At 41.0% G+C, this 25261-nt stretch overlaps 1 protein-coding gene across 1 annotated transcript in view; it reads right to left on the bottom strand.

Moving 5' to 3' along the window:
* The window catches only part of CUNH8orf34 (chromosome unknown C8orf34 homolog), a 270042-nt gene that overhangs the window by 70894 nt on the left and 173887 nt on the right, over positions 1-25261 (bottom strand). Inside the window, exon 8 of the mRNA XM_026647343.1 lies at positions 12703-12838. Coding sequence (XP_026503128.1) covers positions 12703-12838 — 136 coding nt within the window. The remainder of the gene's footprint in view (positions 1-12702; positions 12839-25261) is intronic.

Below are 25261 nucleotides of genomic sequence, written 5' to 3'. Positions count from 1 at the left end.
GGACATGTTCGGCTTTTTGGCAATTCCCCCCGGACGGGGGTTTGAGTGCCGAAAAGCCGGACATGTCCGGGAAAAAGAGGACGTATGGTAACCCTATTATACAGTGCGAATTTTATACCATTTGTATAACCATATTAGTGCCTCATTTTTTATAATGTTAGAGTTGAACTCAACATGCACACATTCATTTTCTATTTTTAATATATTGTGGCAAACCCAGGACAAACAGCTACAAGGGGGGGGGTAGTAATCAGTCCCAGTCCCAGGGGGTTAAAAAGGCCTCTCCCAAGCCACTGAGGAGAGAGAACCATGGGGAAATAAGGTTCAGCTGGACAAGGGGTTACCAGGAAACTAATTAGGTTCAGCTGGCTCCAACTGCTTGGGACCTTTTTAAACCCTCCCCGGCATGGAAGGGGAGAGAGAGAGTGAGAGAACCAGGGAAGCTGCCAGTAAGTTAGGAGCAGCAAGGCTCTGGACCCTTCCAGCAAGGAAGGCCGCACTCTGTCCCCAGAGGGGAAGACAAACAAGCACAGGGAACTGACTGAGGGAAGGAATAGCCAGCCCCTGTGCTACCTACAGGGTTTTGCTTTGCCCAAGCCTCGGTCTCCAAGGCTAAAAAGGACTGAGCCTGCCGAGGAGAAGGAGGTACTTTGCCACAATATACATACACACATATATACACACACACACATACACACACACACACACACACACCCCTACCCCTTCAAAAGAAAGGATCATTGGACTTTTCTCTTACTGACTGATAATTATTTCTGCCCAAACCAACAATTATATCTCACATGCTCAGCTTCAGATTAAATAATATAGTAAGACAAACTCAATGGGAAAAGTTTAATCTCTGAAAATATTATGTAGTATAAGGACATGAACCACCACTCCCCCCATTCAATCCCCTTTCCCTTTTACAGAGATCTAAGCTTCAACTGTAAACAGAGTTTTCTTGACAGCATACAGAATTCCTGATAACACATCATTTCATGGAACTTCTCAGCGCTTTGAAACTGTTGCTGCTGAATTTATCCAGTGGGAAAATCTAGTAATGACTAGGGGGGAAAAAATCTGCCTCCTGAGATTCTGGCTGAACCATTGACATAAATCTCATGTCTTATTGTTTTTTTTCCCAGGATATGGCTAGGGTTCTGAAAATAGAGAGACCCAGTCCCTTCTTTTTAAAAGGGAAGTTCACAGGGAATTCCCCATGAAATTTTTTGAAGCATAGGACTGAAAATGATTATGGTATCTGGTGCATTTTTCAAGTCACTCTAAAATAATTTGAAAGTACAGATTATACCCTTTGATTTACAGATAGCAAGATATTGAAGGGCAACAACCATGATAGTGAGAAAGTGAGCAATCCTGACAGGAAAAAGCAAAAGAGCAACACTTCGATACTTTAGCAAATTAATCAACTATTTTTTCAGAATTACTTTATGTTTATAATTTGCGATGAGTGCTAGAACCAGTCAAACCTTTGTTGGGCTAATGTTTTTCCTCAGTGTGTTTCTCTTCTTTTGAGGGCACTAAAATAACCTCTCACACAAGCAAATAATGTAATTGCTAGGACAGCAAATGTGGTACCAAACTGGTGCAATACTCCAGAGAGGGAAAAGAAAAGATGAAGTGATTTCTTTAAGCCATATACAATGCCTGTGAAGCCAAAGGAGGCACAACAATATACCCTTGTTTTGGTCATTCATGGCTAGAGGTTGGAAACTGGGGCAGAACAAAGAACCAGTCCTGAACCACAGCCCAAACTGAACTGAATAGAGCTGATCAACACTTTTTGACTGAAAATTTTTCCTGTCAAAACACAAGGTTTTGCCAAAACCAAATTTTTTACAAGAAAATATTATTTTGGATGAATTTTTTCAACAATGAATTTGGAAACAAAATTAAAATTTTGATTTATTTCAAATCAAAATTTTCATTTCATTACTTTTAAAAAAATTATTATCAACATTTAAAAATGTGTTCCTTTTTGCGATTGAATGCAATATAATAAATTATGTTTAGGGTTCCCCTCTGTCCTTCCATCCCTAAGTTTCCTTTTTCTATTCTGTAACTTTTCAAAACTTTAGAACTTTTCAGAAATCGGAGGAGTGACAAAATAATAAATGGTAAACAAATTTTGCTACTTTGTAACTTTTCCAAAGCTGGAGGAAACTGAAAAAATCACAGAATGGCAGAGGTAGAGAGTTTCATTTGTCCTTTTGTCATTCTGTGAAGTTGGAGATGTTTTGAAAAGTTACAAAGGGGTAAAAGGAAAAAGAAAAGAAGTGCGGAAAAATCTAGACATCTTTCATGCTACTGCATTCAATGGCAAACAAAGGAAAACCAAAATCCTAAATATTGAATTTTCAAACAAAATTTCAGTTTTAAAGAACTTTAAATTATCTCAAAATTCACCCAGGTTAAAATAAAACTCCAAACAAGACAAGACATTTTGAATCCCAATTGTTCATTTAAAATTTTTCCCGGGGGGAGAAAGCAGACTTTTTAAACTAGCTCTAGAACTAAAACTTTAAAATAAAAAAAGATAACTCTCTCTCTTTAAATAAAAGCACTTTTACTTCTCTGAAATCCATTGTAGCATTTCAGCAAGTTTCACAGTCTCTGCTTAGATGTCTGCTATGTCTAGATCTGTGCAAAAGTTCCCTTATAATCATAGGACTGGAAGGGACCTCGAGAGGTCATCTAGTCCAATCCCCTGCACTCATGGCATGACCAAGTATTATCTAGACCATCCCTCACAGGTATTTGTCTAACGTGCTCTTAAAAATCTCCAATGATGGAGATTCCACAACCTCCCTAGGCAATTTATTCCAGTGCTTAATCACTCTGACAGTTAGGAAGTTTTTCCTAATGTCCAACCTAAACCTTCCTTGCTGCAATTTAATCCCATTGCTTCTTATCCTATCCTCAGAGGTTAAGAACAAAATTTTTTCCCTCCCTCCTCCTTGTAACAACCTTTTATGTATTTGAAAACTGTTATGTCCCCTCTCAGTCTTCTCTTTTCCAGACTAAACAAACCAAATATTTTCAGTCTTCCCTCATAGGTCATGTTTTCTAGACCTTTAAATCATTTTTGTTGCTTTTCTCTGGACTTTCTCCAGTTTGGCCACATCTTTCCTGAAATGTGCTGCCCAGAACTGGACACAATACTCCAGTTGAGGCCTAATCAGTGCAGAGTAGAGCGGAAGAATTACTTCTTGTGTCTTACTTACAACACTCCTGCTAATACATCCCAGAATGATGTTCGCTTTTTTTGCCACAGTGTTACACTGTTGACTCATATTTAGCTTATAGTTCACTGTAACCCCCAGAACCCTTTCCACAGTACTCCTTCCTAAGCAGTCATTTCCCATTTTGTATGTGTGTAACTGATTGTTCCTTCCTAACTGGAGTACTTTGCATTATTGAATTTCATCCTATTTACTTCAGACCATTTATCCAGTTTGTCCAGATCATTCTGAATTTTAATCCTATCCTCTGAAGCACTTGCAACCCCTCCCAGCTTGGTATTGTCCACAAACATTATAAGTGTACTGTCTATGCCATTATCTAAATCATTGATGAAGACATTGAACAGAACCGGACCCTTGACTGATCCCTGCAGGACCCCACTCATTATGCCCTTTCAGCATGACTGCGAACCACTGATAACTACTCTCTGGGAATGGTTTTCCAACCAGTTATGCAGCCACCTTATAGTAGCTCCATCTAGGTTGCATTTCCCTAGTTTGTTTATGAGAAGGTCATGTGAGACAATATCAAAAGCTCTACTAAAGTCAAAATATACCACGCCTACCGCTTCTCCCCATCCACAGGGTGTGTTACCCTGTCAAAGAAAGCCATCAGGTTGGTTTGACATGATTTGTTCATGCTGACTGTTACTTATCACCTTAACTATCTTCTATATGTTTGCAAATTGATTGCTTAATTATTTGCTCCATTATCTTTCCGGGTACAGAAGTTAAGCTGATTGGTTTGTAATTCCCTGGGTTATCCTTATTTCCCTTTTAATAGATTGGCACAATATTTGCCCTTTTCCAGTCATCTGGAATCTCTCCTACCTTCCATGACTTTTCAAAGATAATGCTATTAACCACTCTGGTTTGGGGATTGTATTATAAGATCCAACCACTTAAATTCTATCAGGTTTACAAAAATTACTATAAGGAAAAATAAGATGCTGATTAAATCCAAGGATCAATAATCTGAAAAGATTACAAAAAAGAAGCCTAGAGGATATGTCATCTGAGATGCTCAGCATCCTCCATTCCAAAAGGATAAGCACTAAGAATTATTACATATCAACATAAGCCCAATTAGGTAATGGCAAGGCAAGAAAGTACAGACACAACCACAGGTCTTGATATAATTTGAAGAAGCAAGATTCACAGTTAGTTAACACTCCAAGTAAAAGCGCTGATCGCAGTGAGATTACCTTCCACCCCCCCCCCCACACCAAACTAACTCAATATCAACCACTAAGTCAGAAATAAATTAATTGCTGCTATACTGAAGCCATTTCTCCCCATAGTTTAGGAACATTAACATATATATCCCCCCACACACAATACTAGGGTCAGCATCATGATTATGGGGAGGATTTGCATCATTATTCTTTGCACTACACACTTAATTTAATCAAGTAATTATAGATAAAAATGTATATGAGGGGGCTATCTTTAGGTCTCTGACACTCTTGTTGCAGAAGTGGAGTCAAGCTGATTGTTCCTCTAAACTGTTGTAAGCAGTTTACATTTTCAAGGGTATCTTTATAAGGAAATGGCTAGAAATTTACTTTTATAAAAGAAAAACAAAGATGCAGTCCCTTTACAGATTTACATAACAGGTTGTACATTAGATAAAACACATTTAAATTTATATATGGATAAATTAGACTCTTCAATTGCTTGAAGAAAGTTACCACTGCAGGGAATGAATCTAGCAGGCAAACGGGAATCATACTGATGCAGAATGAAGGTGGGTTAAGGGAAGAAATTCTGATATTTCTCTAATAGACTCCACCTACTTTTATCACATGATCTTATCACAGATTTTATAAAGAGAGGAAAATGCAGATCAGGGCTTAGTGGGACTGCTGTTTTTGCTCTCCCTCCCTCCCTAATTTCTAGTAATGTAAGACACACCATATCAAAGATGTCAGCTACAGGGGGGGAAAATACAATAACTAAACTTGCAAAAGCCTTTAGTTGCCAGCAGTGTGTTGGGAAGAAGACACTTCACATCCCCAGTGGCCAGGCACTCCTCTACTTAACTCCATGCTCTCTTTATCATCTCAGCCTGACACATATGGTCACACACTATTAAGTATACTTAGTCCAAAATAAGGGAGAAAAGATTCTTATATGGTTAAGAGCCAGTCAACCCCAGAAGAGTTTTCAAAGGGGCATTCTTTGAAATGCTTCCGATTAGCTGCCATCACCAAAACAAAGCTCAGCCAGCGAGAGAAGGGCCTTTGGCTGAATAATCCATCCCACACTCACTCCTAAACAGCATACGGGAGACAGGGAAGCACGGAGATGGAAAACGGATAGAAAGGAACCCCATCCCTTTGATCACGGAACTCCCCCACGACAATGATGTCATTGGCTCCATCATCTGCAGACAGAAATTCAAAGGAGAAGAGCCTTATCCAACCCTGTGCAAAAATCAGGTTTGGGAGAGAACTCAAGGCCCAATGAACAGTTATCTCCCCTGTGAGGGACCTGCCCAACTCCAACAGCCCAAATGGCACCACAGAGAGGCAAATGCCCATCCTATCAGCCTCTCCTTCTAGAAACATAATGATCAGAGCAGGCCAGCCACTACCACATAAATAATGAGAAAGAGGGCTAGCCAACTGTATGCTGAAGTGAAGGCTGAAGGAGCATTGTCGGCCATCTCACCTTTCCCCCAAAAGACAGCAACAAGTAATGGTGGGAAGTCCTAGATGGGTCCAACTCCATTTAACCTCCTTTCTTTTGTTTCTATCTCTATTCCTCCTAATGTAGATAAATGCTTTGGCTAATTTCTCTGTTGCCTGGTATTTAGTAGTACTATTTGTGTACAGTACATAAAGTAGCATGGCATCAATCTCTTTTCTGATTAGTCATCTCCTTTTCTGCTTGTAAACTGTTGTCTATATAGCTCATTATCAAATTTTCCAATAGATGGTTTCTCAATGACCCCAAGTCCCACTAGTGTCTTTTTGTGATATTATAATACTGCTGCATACAGATTCTCTCTCCATAACATTCTTAAACGCTCAAGTAAAATTAACAGTAGAGTATTTTATTTCCCAAACAATTCACTATTTTTGTTGGTCAGCCAAGGAGAGAACTGTGTGCTCTTCGTCCAGCTGGTCTCAGATCAAAATATGGAGCAAATTTATTGTCTGAAATACACATTTGTATGCAACCAGTGCTCTCTTCTGAAATTCTTGTTCAGAATCCCTCAAACTTGTGGCTGGGTATGTTTTCTATAATCCCATTTCTTTTTTAATCACATGCAACCCCTTTTTGTGTGCTACTGATGTTAAGAAGAATGAATGCACCCTTGCACTATTAAAAACAAAAAGCGTCTTACTTCCAGGAATGTACTGGCAAGATTCCACAAGTACAAGATTTAACTTTTGAGCATGGCAGCGGGCATATAAGGCTAATGGGTGGTCTTTCAAAAAAAGCCCCTTAACTCCATTGAAATGGCTGCTCAGTGAAGTACACTGGCTTTATCTTATACCTGATCAACAAAAGCCTTATAGAGTACATTATTTGCAGTATTGTTGTAGCTGTGTTAGTCCCAGGATATTAGACAAGGTGGATGAGGTTATATCTTTTATTGGACCAACCTCTGTTGGAGAAAGAGACAAGCTTTCGAGCTACACACAGTTCTTCTTCAGGTTATAGAGTAAATGTCAATTTCTTTCACAGTATTACTGAATGTGTTACAGAAACAACAGGCAAGTCACAAAATGTAACAAAACATAGATGCTTCTCTGCTAATCTGTAATTAGGCAAATATTGAACCCATATGTTTTTTTCCTTACATGTGGGAGATGTCTGATTATGACTCATCAGCTAAAACTAAAATTCATGAACCAGTAGTTATAAGATCTGCTGTAAAGTGAATCAGACCATTTTGTGAGTCAGCTGAGAGATTTATGCCATTTCATGGAATGCAATTATTTATTAGATAAATGTTAACAAACATTTTACTCAAATGTTTTAAATCAAATTTATTCTCCCTATCTAAAATTGCCTTTGCTAATTCTCTTCTCTGTGATCACAGAAAACAAACATTTCAAACTACAGATATTTCTATATGTCCCTGATTTCTGCAATCTATGAACCTTGCTTTGTTTCACCTTTTGAATTATGTCACCCTTTTATTCAAATGACTTAATATGATGCCTAACTTGCACTGTGGTTAGTTTTTGAAGAGCTCTGGGAAAAACATTGTTCTATTACTATTTTCCAGTTTGAAAACCCTCTTAAGCTGTTATACATCTGCATTTCTCTCCCCGAGTGTGAAACATCTATACGGAAAGCAGTAAGCTCTCTGTTTCTAGTCTGTATTCTAGTCAACAAACCTCTTTATCACCCTGAAGATTTAAGCCCCTCTTTTGTATCATAAAATTTTACAAAGCAATTTGGTGTGACGACTTGAACAAGACCTACATCTTTATCGTCCATATCTCTAGGAAGAGAATGTTACCTTTTATTAATAGTACTGATCTTGGCCTTGATATACCTATCAATTGAAGAGGATTAATGAGGGAAATTATCAGCATTTGAGGTTTAGAAAAAAAAGACCTACCTGCACATTCATCAATCTAAGGAGGAACGTTTTGCAGTTAGTTCAAATTATGCCCATGCCTGGATATTTCTAGACTCCTATTTCCTGCACTTCCTAAGAAAGCTCTCACTTTCTCCTGAGAGAGCAGTCAGGACCTTGGAGCATGTACTGAAAAAGATGTTCTTTATGAGTAAACTTTTGTTACACAGTGGATAAAATGAGATGATGATTATGGCAAAGAATTATGGTAGAAATTTTATAAAAACGTGTATCATATCCACAATCAGATCAAAAGAATTAATGATGAAGAGGCTACTATTGAAAAGCATTACTGCTGAACTCCTGAAGTCATCTACATAAATCCCTCTCAGAACAGTTCTGCAGTGTCACAAAGCCTCCTCTTAGGAAGACTGGAAACCTCTAGGAGAAGCATCAGAGAGTGCCTTGGCCTAGGAGTCGAATTGGAGCAGGGCACATTTTAAAAGTATAGGAGGGTGAAAGGACCTGGATATGCAAATGCAGGGGTAAAATTACATTTTTGTCTAAGCCAAGATGCACATTTCCCAATATTTAAACCTCTGCCAATTAAGCAAAAAATGCATAAGTGAAGAAGTCCTATTCATTCCACAAGCAGCCAAAATACCTGTGATAAAAGGTAACCTGATTTGACAAGTCTCCTACCTATAAAACTTCCACTGAAATTAAATGGGAGTATTCACTTTAAGTCACTTTATACAGCTCCATTATTACAAGCCATAAAATGGGTGAAGTTAAGGGGAACACGCTTACCTGTTTAACTGTATCTAAAAGTTCTAATAACTTATATTAATTTGTATTTATTTTTCCATTTTTTTTTTTACAAAGGGCCCCACTACCATGATCAGGGTGCATATCTATAAACACAGTATAGATCAATGTGACCCTAAGAGCACCCCAGTGCCAGAGGACAAGGGGCTCCCTGGTATGTAGAAGTGAGATTGAGCTGTCCTGACCAGCTCAGTGTTGTCTTAATCTATATCTAAAAGGTATCACATAAGGTATCATATGTGAACTGGTAACACACTGGTCCATTAATATTATTGCAGGGTGCACGTACAGGTGATAAAGGAAAAAATATAAATATGTGCTAGAAATATGTTCTTAAAAATGTGTTTGGCATGTAGGGCTTACGTCACCCCACCCTAGACTAAGGAATGTGGACCAGTCTGCTTGAATGTGTCCCCAATGTAAATTGAACAAGGAGAGGCAGTGAAAGTACATTTACAGAAAAGTTAAACAAAACCATCAAACTAGCGACTGGGGGAGATGGCCTCCTAACTATTTTGACCCGGGGGAGGAGACTGCAAAAATTAACATGGCGTCAGCTCCCTGGTGGACACAACAAGCTGAGCCCCCAACAGGGTTTCCTGACTTTGAAACAAAGATAAAACCTTGAGGATGTATGCAGGGAGGAAAAGCCATTTGGGCATCCTTCATCTGAAGAGACAATTAAACTAAGTGCTTTGAGCTCTGAGTTGGATCCTGGTTAAGCACTGCCATACTGGAAGAGCAACTGTGGTGAAAAAAATCTACCTTGAACAGAAGACTGTAGTTTGTTAAGTTAGGTTTTAGTCTTAGAAGCATACTTTTACTTTTGTTTGTTTGTAACCATTTCTATTTCCATTCCTTCTATTTGGTATCACAAATATCTGTTCTGTGTTAATAAACTTAACCTTGTTTTATTACACACCCCTCACAGTGCAGTGTTTCAAACTGAATATTAAAATCCTCAGCCAAACTAACAGGCTGGTGCTGTGTACTGTCTCTTTGAAGGAGCAGTGAACTTGATAAGGTTTTGTGAGTGCTATAGTGAGAGGGGCTGAGCACAGTAGGGGAGACGGGTTTAGGGAGACTTGGGACTGGAAGGGCTGTTGGTATCACTCTGCAAGGAGTAACCAGGCATTGTGCTGGGAAGCAGGCTAGTGATATCAGAGCTCTGAGTTAAAGCTGAACAGCACAGAAGCACCCAGGATAGGTGGTGACACAAGCCCTTACTGGTCTAGGTGAACCCCAAAGTTTCATGGTGTAATACTACCAACATTAATTAAATAAAAAAGATAAAATAAGAAAATAAAAATACCCTTCCCAAAACCTTAAGCAAAAACTCAGACACAGAAATAGGCACCACAGCATGCCCCGAAGGCAAATAAACGTAGGCTTTGACATACTGTCAAGGGAGTTAAATTCCACTAAACACCACAGAATGTTTGCAACAACTCATTGAAAGACTTCAACGGCCTTGCTGGAAAACAGAGAGACAAAGTGGGTGAGATAATATCTTTTACCGGACCAACTTCTGGAGAGAGGTGGTCTGCCAGGTAGCTAGAACCCAAGACAAAGTTTTAAAGATGTGTATCAACATACTGAATTGCACTTGGAAACCAATAGGAAACTAAAGCAGTCTTTAGAGTACTAGCATAGTATGCTTCCAGTAGCTGGGCTGCTGGATGTAGAACCCACTGGAGCAGTCCATTGTGGAGAAAACAAAAGACATGGAGGCAACTGCTTCACCAAGTACAGAGGAGAAAAATGGCTTTCTTCCCAACTACTGTGTCATGAGCAGCTGAAGCTCCAGTAGTATCCCTGGACCTCATACCTTCTTGAAGAGAATGATAAAGTCCCCTCAACACTGAGGGGAATGGCAATTCCCATCTTTAACTTTAGAGCTTTCCCCCAATGGCATTGGGGCAGAAAGGTCTATGGTTCCTTGGAAGCTTAAAGAGGCTGATGAACAGCAGCACGAGCCAAAGGAATGGAGGCAGGTGTTCAGATACTCAGGTGATGAGTATGGGGGAGACATAAATTTTCAGTCAGGTACTCTCTGCCATCATCAAATGGGACTGGGAGAGGGAAGTGTACAGATCAACCCATAGGTGCATATGAGCACTATTTGGCACACGAGGCCCAGCAAAGCTGCATTTATAACCCTCCTTCACAACTGTCCCCTCCCACAGTTTTTGAGTCAGCATTGAATTAGCCTTTAGGGGAAAACCTCACCAGGGAAATCTTCAACTGCCCATCTAAGGCAGTTCTAAAGGTCCATGTGCACCATTAGAGTGGTGCAGAGGGGCCCTAGAATAGGCCAAGATTTGGCTCAAAGATTCAACCCACTGAATAGGGGTGAGTTGGATTTGGTGGCCAAACAACAGCTGTATGGCTCCTAGAATGACTTCTTGCCTCATAAGAATGCCACGGCCACTATGGTAAGCAGGACATGGAACTATTCATTTTTAACCCTTAAAATAATAAAGAGATGTGAAAGGTAATATGAAATTACAACAATTAATTTCAATGCAATCATTGACACCAAATGTATCAATTCAAACACTTCCAAAGGTAGGTTTAACCTCACTCCTTAAAAATAGATCCATATGAAGTATTTGTATTAAATCTTTGTACATGTCTACATATAGAAAACCCAAACCTTCCTAATTTACTTGTTACCAACTTTTAACATATGGATGAGCACTGAGTTGAGAAAATGTAAGTTACTACATATTTGGTTGTTTGGAAGAATATTGCACAATATTAGCATTTTATTCCCTATGATTTAGGAAGATGGTCATCAGTACCCTATTTTAGTCATTTCCTCTCTAGAGTACAGTACTATATTTTAGTCATTTCTGAAGATACAACACCTCGCCACCAAAAGCAAAATTTTTGAGAATTACAGGCTTTACAGCTCACAGTGTTGACACAGCTGTGTTGACAATGCTGCCATGTAATTCTCAGAGGTATCACATCCTGGGGACAATGTGGTACAGCATGGGGATTTAGCATGCCTGTGGGTATATTAGGAGTACCAGCAAGTGTTTTCAAATCAACATCCCTAAACCTGAAGAAGAGCTCTGTGTAAACTTGAAAGCTTATCTATTTCACCAATAAAAGATATTGCCTCACTCACCTTGTCTCTCTAGTATCCTGGGACCAACATGGTTACAACAATGCAAACAATCCCTAAACAGGTGTCATTTTAAAAAGCGATAATCTTAAAATGGAAAAAACAAAACTAGGGTGGCACACGCCAAAACTACCAATTTGATTTCACCACAGGTTATTTCTATATACAAGTAGCTAATCCCCTCTAAAACAACACAGAACAGCCAGTGGCAAAGGCAAGGAGAGAAAATTAGCAAACCTCTGTATTGGTCTTGTTAATCTATGCCATTTACCTAAGGGTAAAAAGACTAGTTTTGCCATTTAAACAGGCTTAAATCCTGCTTCTAAATGATCTTGTGTCTACACAGAGAGATTAAATCTAAAATTTAAGGCATTTCAACTAGTGTTGCATTCTTAGTTGACTTGGCTTCAGGAATACCAAGATGTTTGTATGCCCTCATACTGGAAATACAAAAATTACTTCCAGCTACCAAAATTAAAAAGGGTTCAAACTGATTAAAGTATTTCTAAGAGGTGAAACAGGATGAGATTATGAAGTGTTAAGATGCAACTTTATGAAATCATGAACTGCACCTGTGCAACTAAACCTCCATTTATACAGGTGCTTTTAAATTGATTTTGAACTGCTAAATTCCCTGATTCATCTCTTGAAAAGCCACAGAAGCTCAGATAACTAATGAAATTCAGAAAGGCTTAAAATAATTTCAAGCTGTGAAGTAAGGCTCAAAACTACCTATACTCTGATTCATTGTTGATGTGAACTGTATCACACATTACACAAAACTCAGTTGCCAAAATAGGCCAAAGGATAGCTCGGGGCAAAGTTATTTTCCTTTAGCAAAGGGGCGGTCACTCCTTGACCCTTAAGTAAGCATAGTAGTTATCTAAAAAAGCTGGGGAAAAGAATCTACTTGTTATTATGACTGGCTATTGTTTTACCTGGCACACCTTGCGCAGATGTTCAACGTGACCTTTGCCTGAGGTTCAGCAGGATGTGCGCTTCGAGTTTGATTAAATTTACTCCCAGAAGTCATCACACTGGTTACTCCTTCCATTCTTAAATCATCAAGATCCTCTATAACAACACAAAATGTGTCGATGAACTAAATTACGCTGTAGAAAATTTTGCAACAATAAGGGTATTTCTCCTGTAGAGTCAATAAGGAAATGTTAGAAGTGAAACAGCTACTGAACATTGGGAAGAAGACAGATATAATTACTTTCACAAAAAAGGAAACATTATTTTTAGGCAATTTTGCATACATACATACATATATATTGTGCTAGAGGACATTAGAAATATGACACAGTATAAAAGAAAAAATATGTATCATATCTGACAGTGTTGCCAATTTTTTCAAGTTCTGTTTCACAAATTCATTTACCAGAAGTTTGCAAATTTATCTGTGGAAAGATGGTGACCGACTATTCAATTTAATTGTAGGGAGTGAGGGACCCAATCCAAAGGGACATTCAGTTACTGGGAGAATATACTGCATCTTCTCATGACATGATTGCTATTGATTTGTATTTTCTTGTTACCTAGCACTGCAAAATGTATTCTTAAAAATCAAAGAGATTCTGCTTAACCTGGAAAATATATTATGCTTTATTACATACGCATATTACATATACATATACATACACACACTTATGTCTGTAATTATATGACCCTTATCACTGTAGTATCTAAGTGGCTCAAAAGCATTAATGGACTTATCACCACAACAGCCTGTGAGGTATAATTCCCATTTTATAGATGGATTAAATAACTTGTCCAAAGTCACTGGCTGAACTGAGAATTTAAACCAGGTCTCCAGATTCCCAGTCCAGTGCCCGATCCACTACAACACCCTTCAAATATATAAGTAGTGTGATTGGTAGAGGAAGTGTCTCAGGTGTTTTTTATATCCTTTGCCACGTGCATGGAAATTTACTGTCCCAAACAGAGCCAATAGCCCTTGTCCATGGAAAATGACTGGCCCGAGATGGGGTCTAGGGTCACATGAGCATATCACATGCCCCTGCATGTTTTGCTGAATCACAGGGGGTGGCCATTGGCTCCTTACTGTCTGAGGCATCTGCAGGCAGACTTACTGAGTGAGATGAGTTTCTTCAATGGCCCATTATGAGAGCTGAGTGTTCCTAATGGGCCGACGATACATAGATTTACATCAGGGCTAGACAGCTATCTGGTGGGTGTCACCCAGGAATACGACACATTTAAAATACAAGTACATTGCCAATATTCATAACTTCAGATGCAAATATGATACATGCATAGAAACAAGATAATCATACTTAGCAACTTTTCTATTGATAGCTTACATGACATACTTTGTACAAGATTTATGGTAATTGTGTAACTGGTAACAACAGTGATATAAATGGCCACCTTTCTTAGAAACAGCATCACACCCCCCTTCCCTCCCTTCTGTGCTGCTGTCTTCAAAGCTGGGCAGCTGGCGATCAGATGCTGGCTGGGCACCCAGCTCTGAAGGCAGCTGCCAGCAGCAGCGCAGAACTAATGGTAGCAATACCATGCCATGCCACACTCACTTCTGCGCTGCTGGCAACAGCGCTGCTTTCGGAGTTGGACTCCCAGCCAGTGATCGAGCTTCCTGCAGCCGGGGAAGGTTCCTAGAAATGCGTGTGACCTGGCCTCAGGAACAGCCCGTGCAGAGGAAGAGGAAGTCCTGTCACTCCCTAGCCCCTCCAGGACTTGCAGCTGAAGCCTGACCGCTTGGGAGTTAAAGGGCCCTTGGGCTGGCTCTGTGTGTGTGTGTGGGGGGGGTGGTGACCACAGCACCCCTGACCATGGGGCCCTGGGTGGTCACCCATTTGCCTGCCTGTAAGGCCAGTCCTGCCCCCCCTGAAGTGACACCTCCCCCCCACACCATGCCACCTCACTTCTGCACTGCTGCTGCTAGTGTTGCTGCCTTTAGAGATGGGCTCCCGGCCAGCAGCCACCGCTCTCCAGCTGCCCAATTCTGTAAAAGCTGGTCTCCTCTACAATAGTCAGATTTCACAGGGGAGACCAGATTTCATGGTCCGTGACATGTTTTTCACGGCTGTGAATTTGGTAGGGCCCTACTTATATATGCACCTGTAAACTCAGTTTTTCTACAATGCATGTCTAATGCACAATTTCAAAGGGTCAAAAGATAAACAGAAATTACAGGAACAGCCAAAGGCAGCTGATGGTAGATGAGCTGAGGGGGTTAAGAAGGATATAAAGGAAAATTAAAGGGAAGGAGGGAGGGAAGAGAAAGTCTCCGCGAATTTATAAACAATACAGGCAGTTTTGAAATGGATTCTAAAATAAATGGGGAGTCAGAGAAGATATGGGTTGAAGCAATAAGGCTCCTTGTTGTGTATATGAAAAGATGAGGTACCACCTGTGGAATCACCAACACTAGTACCTGCAGCACTTTTGGTTTTCTTTAACTGTGGCCAAGGACCGAGCTTGCTTATGGTATCCTATGAGATCACAGCTCATAGCTGTATAGCTGCATTTTAGAGTTTGATCATAGTAGCAAAGATAAAGAAACTTCAGTTGGTAGGAAGCAGCAGCAATGTCTGCACAGAAGGGGAAGGGGGTGAAATGGGGCCCAGCTGGGGCCCCGGCCACCCCTTCTCCCAGCACCCCTCCTCCAAAATCCAGAACTGTGCAGCAGAAAACTCCCTCTGGGGGCATAAGACACAGGTGATACCTTTCTAACCTTCCACTCTGCCATGTGGCCTTGGGGGAAACTGCAGGGAGGAACCAGCCTCAGACTAGCCAGTAGGAGCAAGCAGCTGCAAAAGCAGGAGCTTTCAGACATTCAGAGAGCTTTCTACAAGTCTCACTGGACTTTTCTGCCCTTTGTTATTGGTCGTTTGCGCCAAACCCGCCTCCTATCTCAGTCTCTTCCCCTCAGTTTCACTCCTACCCCTCTTACTCTCTTCTTCCCTGCCCTCCTCAACCCTCCTCCCTTCAATGTCCCCCCTCCCTTCACTTCTCTTTACATTTAGCTGTTCCCCTCCAAACTAACTGCACTGTCCCCAAAATCATGGAATTAACATGACGTTTGTTCCCACCAAGCATTGTTCACTATGCTTGTGTTCTACCCCTTCCCCCACCCTATGTCCACCCTGCCTATTTAGACTGTAAGCTCTTCAGGGCTGGGTCCATCTACTACTCTGCTTGTACAGTGCCTAGCACAATGGGGCCCCATTAGGCACTGCCCTAAAAACCTGCTCATCATTATCATGGAGATACTCTTTTGGGGGCATTTAATAAACACCACACATACAAGGTGGCAGAGTAATAAGATATAAACTTTAAGCCTGAAGAAGTAACAGTAAACTTGAACAACATTTTTTTGAATGGCACCCTTAATCTAGATCTGGTTGAAGGCGGTATTAACAATAACATTTTTATTGCTTAATGAAAAATAAAAAAAATTAAATTCTTTGGGCAAGATCATCATCTGGTGTAAAATGTCAGCTCCACTGAAGTCAATTTACACCAGCTAAGGATCAGTTCCTTTTATTTTTATCCATAGCTAGCACTGCCAATGCAAACTAGATCAAATGAACCGATGTTTTAAACCAAATTTATTTACATTCGGCAAGAGTTACCCAATCAATACATAAGGATATCATACACAAACCAAAGTGTGTGTACACTTTAATTTTGTTTAAAGAGAAGAGAGTCACAATTTTTGAACAGCTGTAAACTACTGGATGGATTAGGTTTTAAAGGAAACGGCAGCTTATGCCTCATTTTTTCCCCAAGCAGCTGTTATTTCTGTAAGTGAGGTTTCCAACAATTCTCTGCTTGATTAAGTTTTGGCTGTCTGACAACATAGAAAGGTACAGTAATTCTATATTATAAGGTGCCAACCATCATAAATTTTAAATTTATTTCCCTACAAGATGTGCGTCACTCACTTTTACTTAGTACTAAATTTGATTAGCTACTGCTCTGGCCTTTTCCTTACAATAGTAAATGAAGTTAGATACTTTCTGCTTCAAAGCTTGCAAAATATACTAGCAAGGTAGATGTCAGAGATGTATCTAGTAGTACCCAAAACAGGAAAAAAATGCAAAATGTTAAATAGGGTTAAGTCATCATCCTATTCTTTTAGCCAAACAGCTGTAATCTATACTGAAATGCATAATATTTACAACACAACTCACATAATCAGATTTTTGCAAAGAATGCTCATTTACCTAATGCAATGCTGGAGGGGAAAAGAAAGTATCCTGCCAGCTGTGTGCAAATTCATCAGCATTCCAAATGGAAATACAAGCATAATCCCACTTAGCCAAATCCTGTTTAACCAAAACACTTGTTTAAACACAAGATTTGATTGTGTCTCTGGGACTGAATGCAGCCTTGTATTCACACCCTCCACACAACTGTAATAATCTTTGTACAAAACATACCTTGTGAGGAATCATTTGAAAAAACTAATAACCTGCTGGTCTATAATATCCTGGTGAAATGTATGTAGCAACGTTATACGTAAAGTTATGAACATAAACTGAAATATAACTGAAATGTGTTTACCAGACAAGTTTGGGGATGGCATAAACCAGTTCCTCAAAGACAAGCCGATGCCTCTAGCCCGGTGTCAACATTTATTGGCAATCACCTGTCAAGTGGCCATTCTTTGGCAAGGAAGGGGGGCAGGAACAGATTGATCTGCATTTTAACAAACAACAACATGGAACCTCTTTCATCATGAGCCTTCATCCTTGCAGCGGGAAAGAACTTTATCTAGGGGTAACCCTTAGCAGGGCCGGCTCCAGGCACCAGCTTTTTTTTTTTTTTTTTTGCTTTTCCATTCTGGCTGCCCCGTTTTTTTTTTTTTTTTTTTTGCTTGGGGTGGCCAAAAAGCCAGAGCCGGCCCTGACCCTTAGGAAAATTCATTCCAAAGAGTGACTGGACAAGAATGCCCCAGGTATTTTCTCTCTCTCTCTCTTTCACCTAAGGTGACGAAAGAACCAGAATTTTGACTTTGGAAGGAATCCTGACATGAAAATTTGGTTAGAAATGTTGCTGGGAACATGTGGTAAGGATTTTACCTTGAACCAAGTCTAGTTTGTTAAGTTTTAGTTACTAGAAAGCATTTTACCTTTATTTCTCTTGTAACCATTTCTGACTTTAATGTCTTACACCTGTCCTCACTTAAAGCCTCTCTCTTTGTAATTAAATAAACTTGCTTTCTTCTTTATTCAAAACTAATCCAGTGTTGTGTTTAAAATGAACTGTTTGGGTAACTCTAGTTAAAGTAGCAAACTATTGCATACTGACCCCTTTATAGGGTCAATAGACCTTTTATATCTGAACTGTCCAGGAGAGAGCTGAAGAGCGCACAACACGTGTTTTTGGGAAAATTCAGAACTGGGAGTATGTTGGGGTCACCCTGCAAGTGGTAACCAAGGCTGGTGGAAATCAGAGTCTGACTGGGGTGTTGCTGGCAGGCTGCAGCTCTACACAGACACTCAGGATGTGATCTGCATGTTGTTTGGCTGTTTGTGAGCAGCCCAAGTTGGGAGCTACTGCAGGAAAGCATTGTGAGGCACCCAAGGCTGCAGGGAAAATGGTGATGCAAACCCTCACTAGTCTAGATTGCACTCTGGAATATGATAGTCGCCCAAGATTTACTGTGCCTCCCCAGCAATACTTTGTGTCTTCAGTTGCAAACCTCAAATCTGGAGTGCAGATGCCACATCCTTCTCCTGCTACCCTAACTGAACTTGCCTAAGTTGCTTGGATGTCCATAGTTTTATTGAGCCTGCATGCAGCCATCAGAATCTACCGGCAATCTTCCAAACCTTCAATTCTCTGAAGCTTTGGGATGTGCTAATAAGAACTTCCATACTGTGTCAGACCAATGGTCCATCTAGTTCAATATCCTGTCTCTAACATTGACAGACCTTCAGAGGGAGTGTACAGAACAGGTTAATTTTGGAGACATCCACCTCTGTCTTGCCTTCCTGGTTTCTAGCAGTCAGAGGTTCAGGGTTGCCATGAGCATGGGGTTGCATCCCTGACCATCTTGGCTAATGGCCATTGATGGACCTAGCCTCCATGATTTTTTGAACCCAGTTATACTTTTGGCGATCACAACATCTCACAGCAATGAGTTCTACAGGTTAATTGTATGTTGTGTGAAACAGTACTTCCTCTTGTTTGTATTAAACCTGCTGCTTATTCATTTCATTGGGAGACCCCTGGTTTTTGTATTGTGTGAAAGAGTAAGTAACGCTTCTCTATTCACTTTCTCCATATCATTCATGATTTGAGACACCTCTATCATAGCCCCCCTCTATAAAAAAGCATATACCAGATCTTGAGTTCCATGCTGATTTTAGCCTGCATCTGACATCCACAGTCATTACTAATAACCCAGTCCATAATGCACCGCATCACAGTCACTATTCCAATATCAAGCTTCTCCAAGAGAACATTACTCAAGAACGGATACATATTCTAAAGAAGAACAACTGCTTATAAATGGTGGTTCCAAAGCATCTAGTATTAAAATGGATACAAATTAGTGTAACTATGCTCCTTTGCAAAAAAAAAAAAAAAAATCTGAATCTCAAGATGAAAGAGTTTAATTGCTTTTATATAATGCCATGGAACATCAACAGTAGCTAAAAAGCTTTTCATTCAGCTTGGTACTTCCTGGAACACTGAGTTTTCCTTTCCTTTTGTTTTCCCTTGATAGACTAAATATTGATAATACAGCTGAATTACTGCATGCATTAATTGAAAGCAATGAGAAGTCATTGACAAAAGTAGAGGACACAAAAGAAAATGTGTTAAAAAAAGAAAGAAAAAAGGCAGTTTCACTCTCCATGAGGATGACACTTTCATGTCAGAGGAAGGGAGCACCCATCCTCCATTGGAAAGTCTCTCAAATCTCCACACAACTTCCACCTACTTTTGTTCTGATGGTGGCTTGTCATTCACAGTAAGTGAGGCCCAGACCAGACCCAGGAACCAGAACACAGGATGCTGCTTTAAGTAAGTTATTTTGTTTTGTCATTATAGGCTACATTTCCTTCCACATAATTTTCTTCTCGTGTAATCTCCCTCTATAAATGAGAGGAACAATTGCCTCTCAGCACTCAAAATTTGAACACCAGTATCTTCAATAGCATTCTCATGTTAAGGTTATTAGTCAAGGCTATCACTTCAAAAAACTCCAGCTTTTAGCATTTATCATAAAAAGTCATGGCCTGTCACCTCAGTAAGGCTGTAACTGAGCAAGACTCCTCTCTCAATCTCATAACAAACTTGGTCTTGGTCTACATGCCCAATTTATGTCATTAGAATTATGTCACTCCAGCGACATAGTTATACTAATCTAATCCCCCGTGTAGACAGCGTTATGTCAACAGGAAGGCTTATCCTGTCAACATAACTACCGCCTCTCAGGAAGGCGGAGTACCTATACCAAGGCGAGAAGCTCTCCAGTCATTGAAGGTAACGTCTTCACTAAGCACTACAATGGCGCAGTGGCACTGGTACAGCTGCACCGTTCACTGTGGTAAGTATGGACAAGTCCTTAGTTGTACATGATTATAAATTTTAAAGCAAGTAGTTGAATATTACATAGATTTAAACAATTAGTTGTGCAAAATAATTTATATTTTACTTAAAATAATGTGGCCTATGATTTTTTGCCTTTTTCCTATAAGTGTATAACTTTGTGAGGAATTCCATTCTCTGATTATGGAGCAGAAATACCAGTTTCCCACAGCAAATACTTTAATGTTAAAATACTCCTGTACCAAAGACGACACTGAATACAAAAATGAATTGGGGAAAAAGTATACTAATAAAATCTAATGATTCATGGAAAACACAAGAGTTCACTGCCATGGCAGATGAATCTTCAAGGGCTACATTTGTGGCCTTGTCTTTGTTTTTGTTTTCCTACACTATAACATGATTCACCTCCATGTGATCATACAGAAGCTAAGAAAATACCCATTGACTTCAACAAGGTCAGGATCTCACCCCAGAACTCTCTCTGTTCTTCTCTCTTCCTGCCCCTTGCCCACTTTCCTCTACCCAACCTCCATGATTAGCTGCTCTTTCGTATCTTTGTCCCATTCTACATGTTTGAGCTGTGAAGTTCACCACTTTACTTTTTATTGCATTCCTTCCCCTATTTTTCCACCAGTCCAGTATGCATTTTGGGCCCCATTCTACAAATACACATGGAGCATAGCGCTGTCTACTGTGAGTAATACCACAGAAAAATGTTTGGAGGATTAGGCCGTTACATAGCAAATTCCTTCAGCAGGGAACTTGTCTCATTAGACCTTGAAAATCCTGGGTGCTACTAGTATATAAATACTGAATTATAGTGACTTCTATATATAGGGTTTGAAATAGTGCAATGTGTGACACTGCTTGGCAATTGCTATCATTTTATTTAGACAGATTAGAAGAGGGAGTTCAGAACAAGCCAATTAAATAAATTGTGTGTGTGTTTGCATATGACTATTCCTTTTCCTGTCATGTTTCAGTACTGTGTGGGCTCTGAGCTCCAAATGTAATTAAGGCTTGAAAATCTGTGCCTACTGTGGACTCTCCCTCTGTGGATCTGAATCTAAAATTCAATCCCACTGCTATATGAAGACACTGGCAAGTAAGATGTACACCACAGGCACCATGCAGAGAATAGTGCAAAATAATTTTTATAGTACACCGCTACCCCGATATAACATGACCCGATATAACACGAATTCAGATATAATGCGGTAAAGCAGCGCTCTGGGCGGGCGGGGCTGCGCACTCCGGTGGATCAAAGCAAGTTCGCTATAACACGGTTTCACCTATAACACGGTAAGATTTTTTGGCTTCCGAGGACAGCTTTATATCGGCGTAGAGGTGTAATAACAATGCTGCACTAAATAGCTACAAGCCAGCAGTGAGATATTTTGATAATTGCCCAGATAAAAATCCATTTTCTATTACTTTTGCTCCAGAACAAAAAGGAACAGGAGAAAAATGTATCTATTTCAGCCAAACAAAAGGATAGCCCGACAGAGAGAGCAGGATTAGACAATTTTTTTAAATGGGATTTTTTTGTTTTATGCTTTTTTATGGACTAGTTTGATGGTGCTAAATATTTTTAGTGTAGTGGGCCAGTAGGTGGCAGTGTGTGTTATTGGCATAGCCTCCAACCCCTTCTAGTTATGGCAACCGCGTTGGAACCGAAATCCTTGTTGTGTGGACTGTCATTAAGATGTATTGAAAGTTCTATGAGCAGACAGCTTGCCAGATCAAACCCTTCATCTTATTAGTTGACATTCTTCACTACTTCTGCCTTCTTCCCACACTGTGATATATACTGCAATTTCCTAAATGGAGTAATATTGAAACAAGCCAAGAAGGATGAGGTATAAAGCTAGAAATTATCATCATCCATCTTTGGAAAGGTTAAGACCATTTACGTGTTGTGGTATACACAGGAGTTTTTCAGTTCAATATAGTGCCAAAACCAGCATATTTTCCTTTGAAAGTGGGAAATTGAGATAATGAAGCCTGATTTATGCTATTATAGGCCAACTGCTATTTTTGGTCCACCAGTAAAGTAATGAATCTTCCTTGTAAGCTATGACTGTCTCATGGCAGCATTCTTCCACCATGATAGACACTAATTGATTGTCTGAATAGTGTGGATTTCTCATGGATTGTTGACTGAAGCCCAGGCTGTTAATGTGTTCCATTACTCCCATATAAATACATAAATAAATAAAATATACTTGTGCTGATGACAGTTCTTCTTGCGTTCCAAGAATCTCTTCTGATTTGGAGTCATACTGTATGCAATTTAATAGAGGCGTAACCAGCCTGTAACAGGGTGCATTCCATGCCTCTCCGGTTTGGCCCTTCTCCGAGGCTCAGGGACGCTTCAGGCTGGTGCAACATCTGTGCTTTTTATTTCTGATCAAATCCTCACCACCAGTTTCAAACTATATACAGGCTTTTTACAACAGCTTGACCTACCACAGGACTGGCCAGTAACAGACTAGGAGACTCCCACTTCCCGCCTCCCCCTGAGCCTGACCTTCTGGTCTCCACCCCATTCTCACTTCCTCACAGCCTTATAGCTCCTGCTAACAAAGCTGGCAGGTGTGGTTAGTTACCAGGCAAGCATCAGGCTATCAACCCAGCCCCAATCCAATCCCCCTGATTGGGGCTAAAGTGGCAGGAGCTGACTAAGGTCTCTCTAGCAGCATCCTGCCACACACCTCCCCCTTTAAGCTTCTGCCAGGGAGACTGGTCCAGCCCCTTCTCCCCCTGCCCAGGAGGCTGCACTGGGGAGGCTTGCTGCTGCCCACGGGATGGTCCCAGGGATCCTCCACCTGGGGTTGGTCCATCCTCCAGCCACAAAAGGCACACTGGGTAGGGGACAGACTGCCCCACAGGTCCTCACACCAGTCACAGCCTTGCAGTCAACCTCCCAGCTGCTCCCCCTTTTTGGCCAGCAGGGGAGCCGGGTGGATCTGTACCTCACCCTGGCCACAGGTACAGTTACCTGGCCCAGGGGGGTCTGGCTCTCCCTGCCTGGAGGCTCCACCTTCAGGCATTCCTTGGGACCCTCCCTTCTCTCAGCCTTGGACCCCTTCCCCCGGGGTTCTATAATGGGACATTCCTTCTGTCCCTCGCCCTCTGCTTCTCTCCCATCTTCACTCTGGTTCCATTTTCTAGGGTCTTTCTCTCCTGTTCTCTGGGGACCTGGGTCCTCCCCCCCAACCTGGGTCCACCAGGTCTAGGGTTCTCCCCTCCCATCATCAGGGTCTCCCCTCCCTTCTTGCCAGAGGGCCCCATCCATAGTCCATCCAGCACACGTGGCCACCCACTCAAATGTACACAGGAAAGTGTCAGGGTCGTTATCAGGGCCCATCTTACAGAGTCTCAACCCTAGCGCACAGCTGCCATCACCTCCCAGGGGACTCACCAATCAGTTCAGGAGCTGCTGCTGTACACTGGCCTGCTCCCTGATCAAGTCCTGGAGGGTCTCCTGTTATTTGGCCTGCCAGGCAAGTAAGGCCTGCCACTCCACCTGGTGGGACTGCTGGAAGGCCTGCAGGGTTTTCTGCAGCTCCTCTTGCTGTTTAGCTAGCCACTGCACGATTCCCTCCATCCTTGGGTAGCTACACCCTGGTGGTGGCTTTGTATCCTGGACAAGCCTCCACGTGTAATGGGGCACACACCATGCCCCTCCAGTTCAACCCTTCTCCCTCTTTTCTCTAAGACTCAGGGACACATCAGACTGGTGCAACACCCAAGCTCTTATTTGTAATCAAGTTCCCACCACCAGTTTCTAACTATATACAGGCTTTTTACAACAGTTTGGACTGGCCAGCAACAGACTAGGAGACTCCCATCTCTGTTTGAGCCAAGCCAAGCCTAAACTTCCCCCTCCTAGTCTCTGCTCTCACTTCCATCCTTATAGCTCCTGCTAACGAGGCTGGCAGGTGTGGTCAGTTACCAGGCAAGCATCAGGCTATCTACCCAGCCCCACTCTAAGCCCCATGATTGGGGCTGGAGTGGCAGATGCTGATTAAGGCATCTCTAGCAGCACCCTGCCACACAGCCATTTCATGTTTTAGATAGATTTTCTTATTCAAATCAGCACCATCCAATAAAATTCACCCTTGATAGCTGAAACTGTTGCCACTATTGGCAATTAGTGGTTCATATAGAAAGGAAAAATAAAATGTTGGAATATAGAGAAGGAGCTTGGGGCTATAGGCCCTGATCCTGCATCACTGAAGTCAATGTGAGTTTTACCATTTATTTCGGTGGAAGCAAGATCAGTCTCAGAGCATGAGAAACTGAATATTGGTCAATCCAAATTGCTTGCTGTATCTTCCTCATCATGCAGATCGTTTAGATTATATGCTTTTCTGTGATTAATTTTGTATTAATTTTCATAAAGAAAAATAAATAATACCACAAGGTAAACTATTTACAGATCATATATGTTACCCAATACTGCACATTTCACATGATATCCAATAAAATTATGTAACTTTACAACTCATCACAGCTGAAAGACCACACAATACAAAATCTGCTGGGGTTAGGGTGGAGGGTAACAACAAGAAGAACACGACAAGAATGGCCACACTGGGTCAGACCAATGGTCCATTTAGCCCAGTACCCTGTCTTTCGACAGTGGCCAATGCCAGATGCTTCAGAGGGAATGAACAGAACAGGGCAACTATTGAGTGATCCCTGTTGTCCACTCACAACTTCTGGCAGTCCAAGGCTAGGGACACCCAGACATGGAGTTGCATCCCTGACCATCTTGGCTAACAGCCATTGATGGACCTATATCCTCCATGAACTTAGCTAGTTCTTTTTGAACCCTCTTATAGTCTTGGCCTTCACAACATCCTCTGGTAAAGAGTTCCAAGGTTGACTGTGCATTGTGTGAAGAACTACTTCCTTTTGTTTCTTTTAAACCTG

Source organism: Terrapene carolina, unplaced genomic scaffold (assembly GCF_002925995.2).
Source record: "Terrapene carolina triunguis isolate 2854851 unplaced genomic scaffold, T_m_triunguis-2.0 Scaffold58, whole genome shotgun sequence".
NCBI classification, from domain to species: Eukaryota; Metazoa; Chordata; order Testudines; family Emydidae; genus Terrapene; species Terrapene triunguis.
This window is presented reverse-complemented; position numbering and strand designations above follow the sequence as displayed.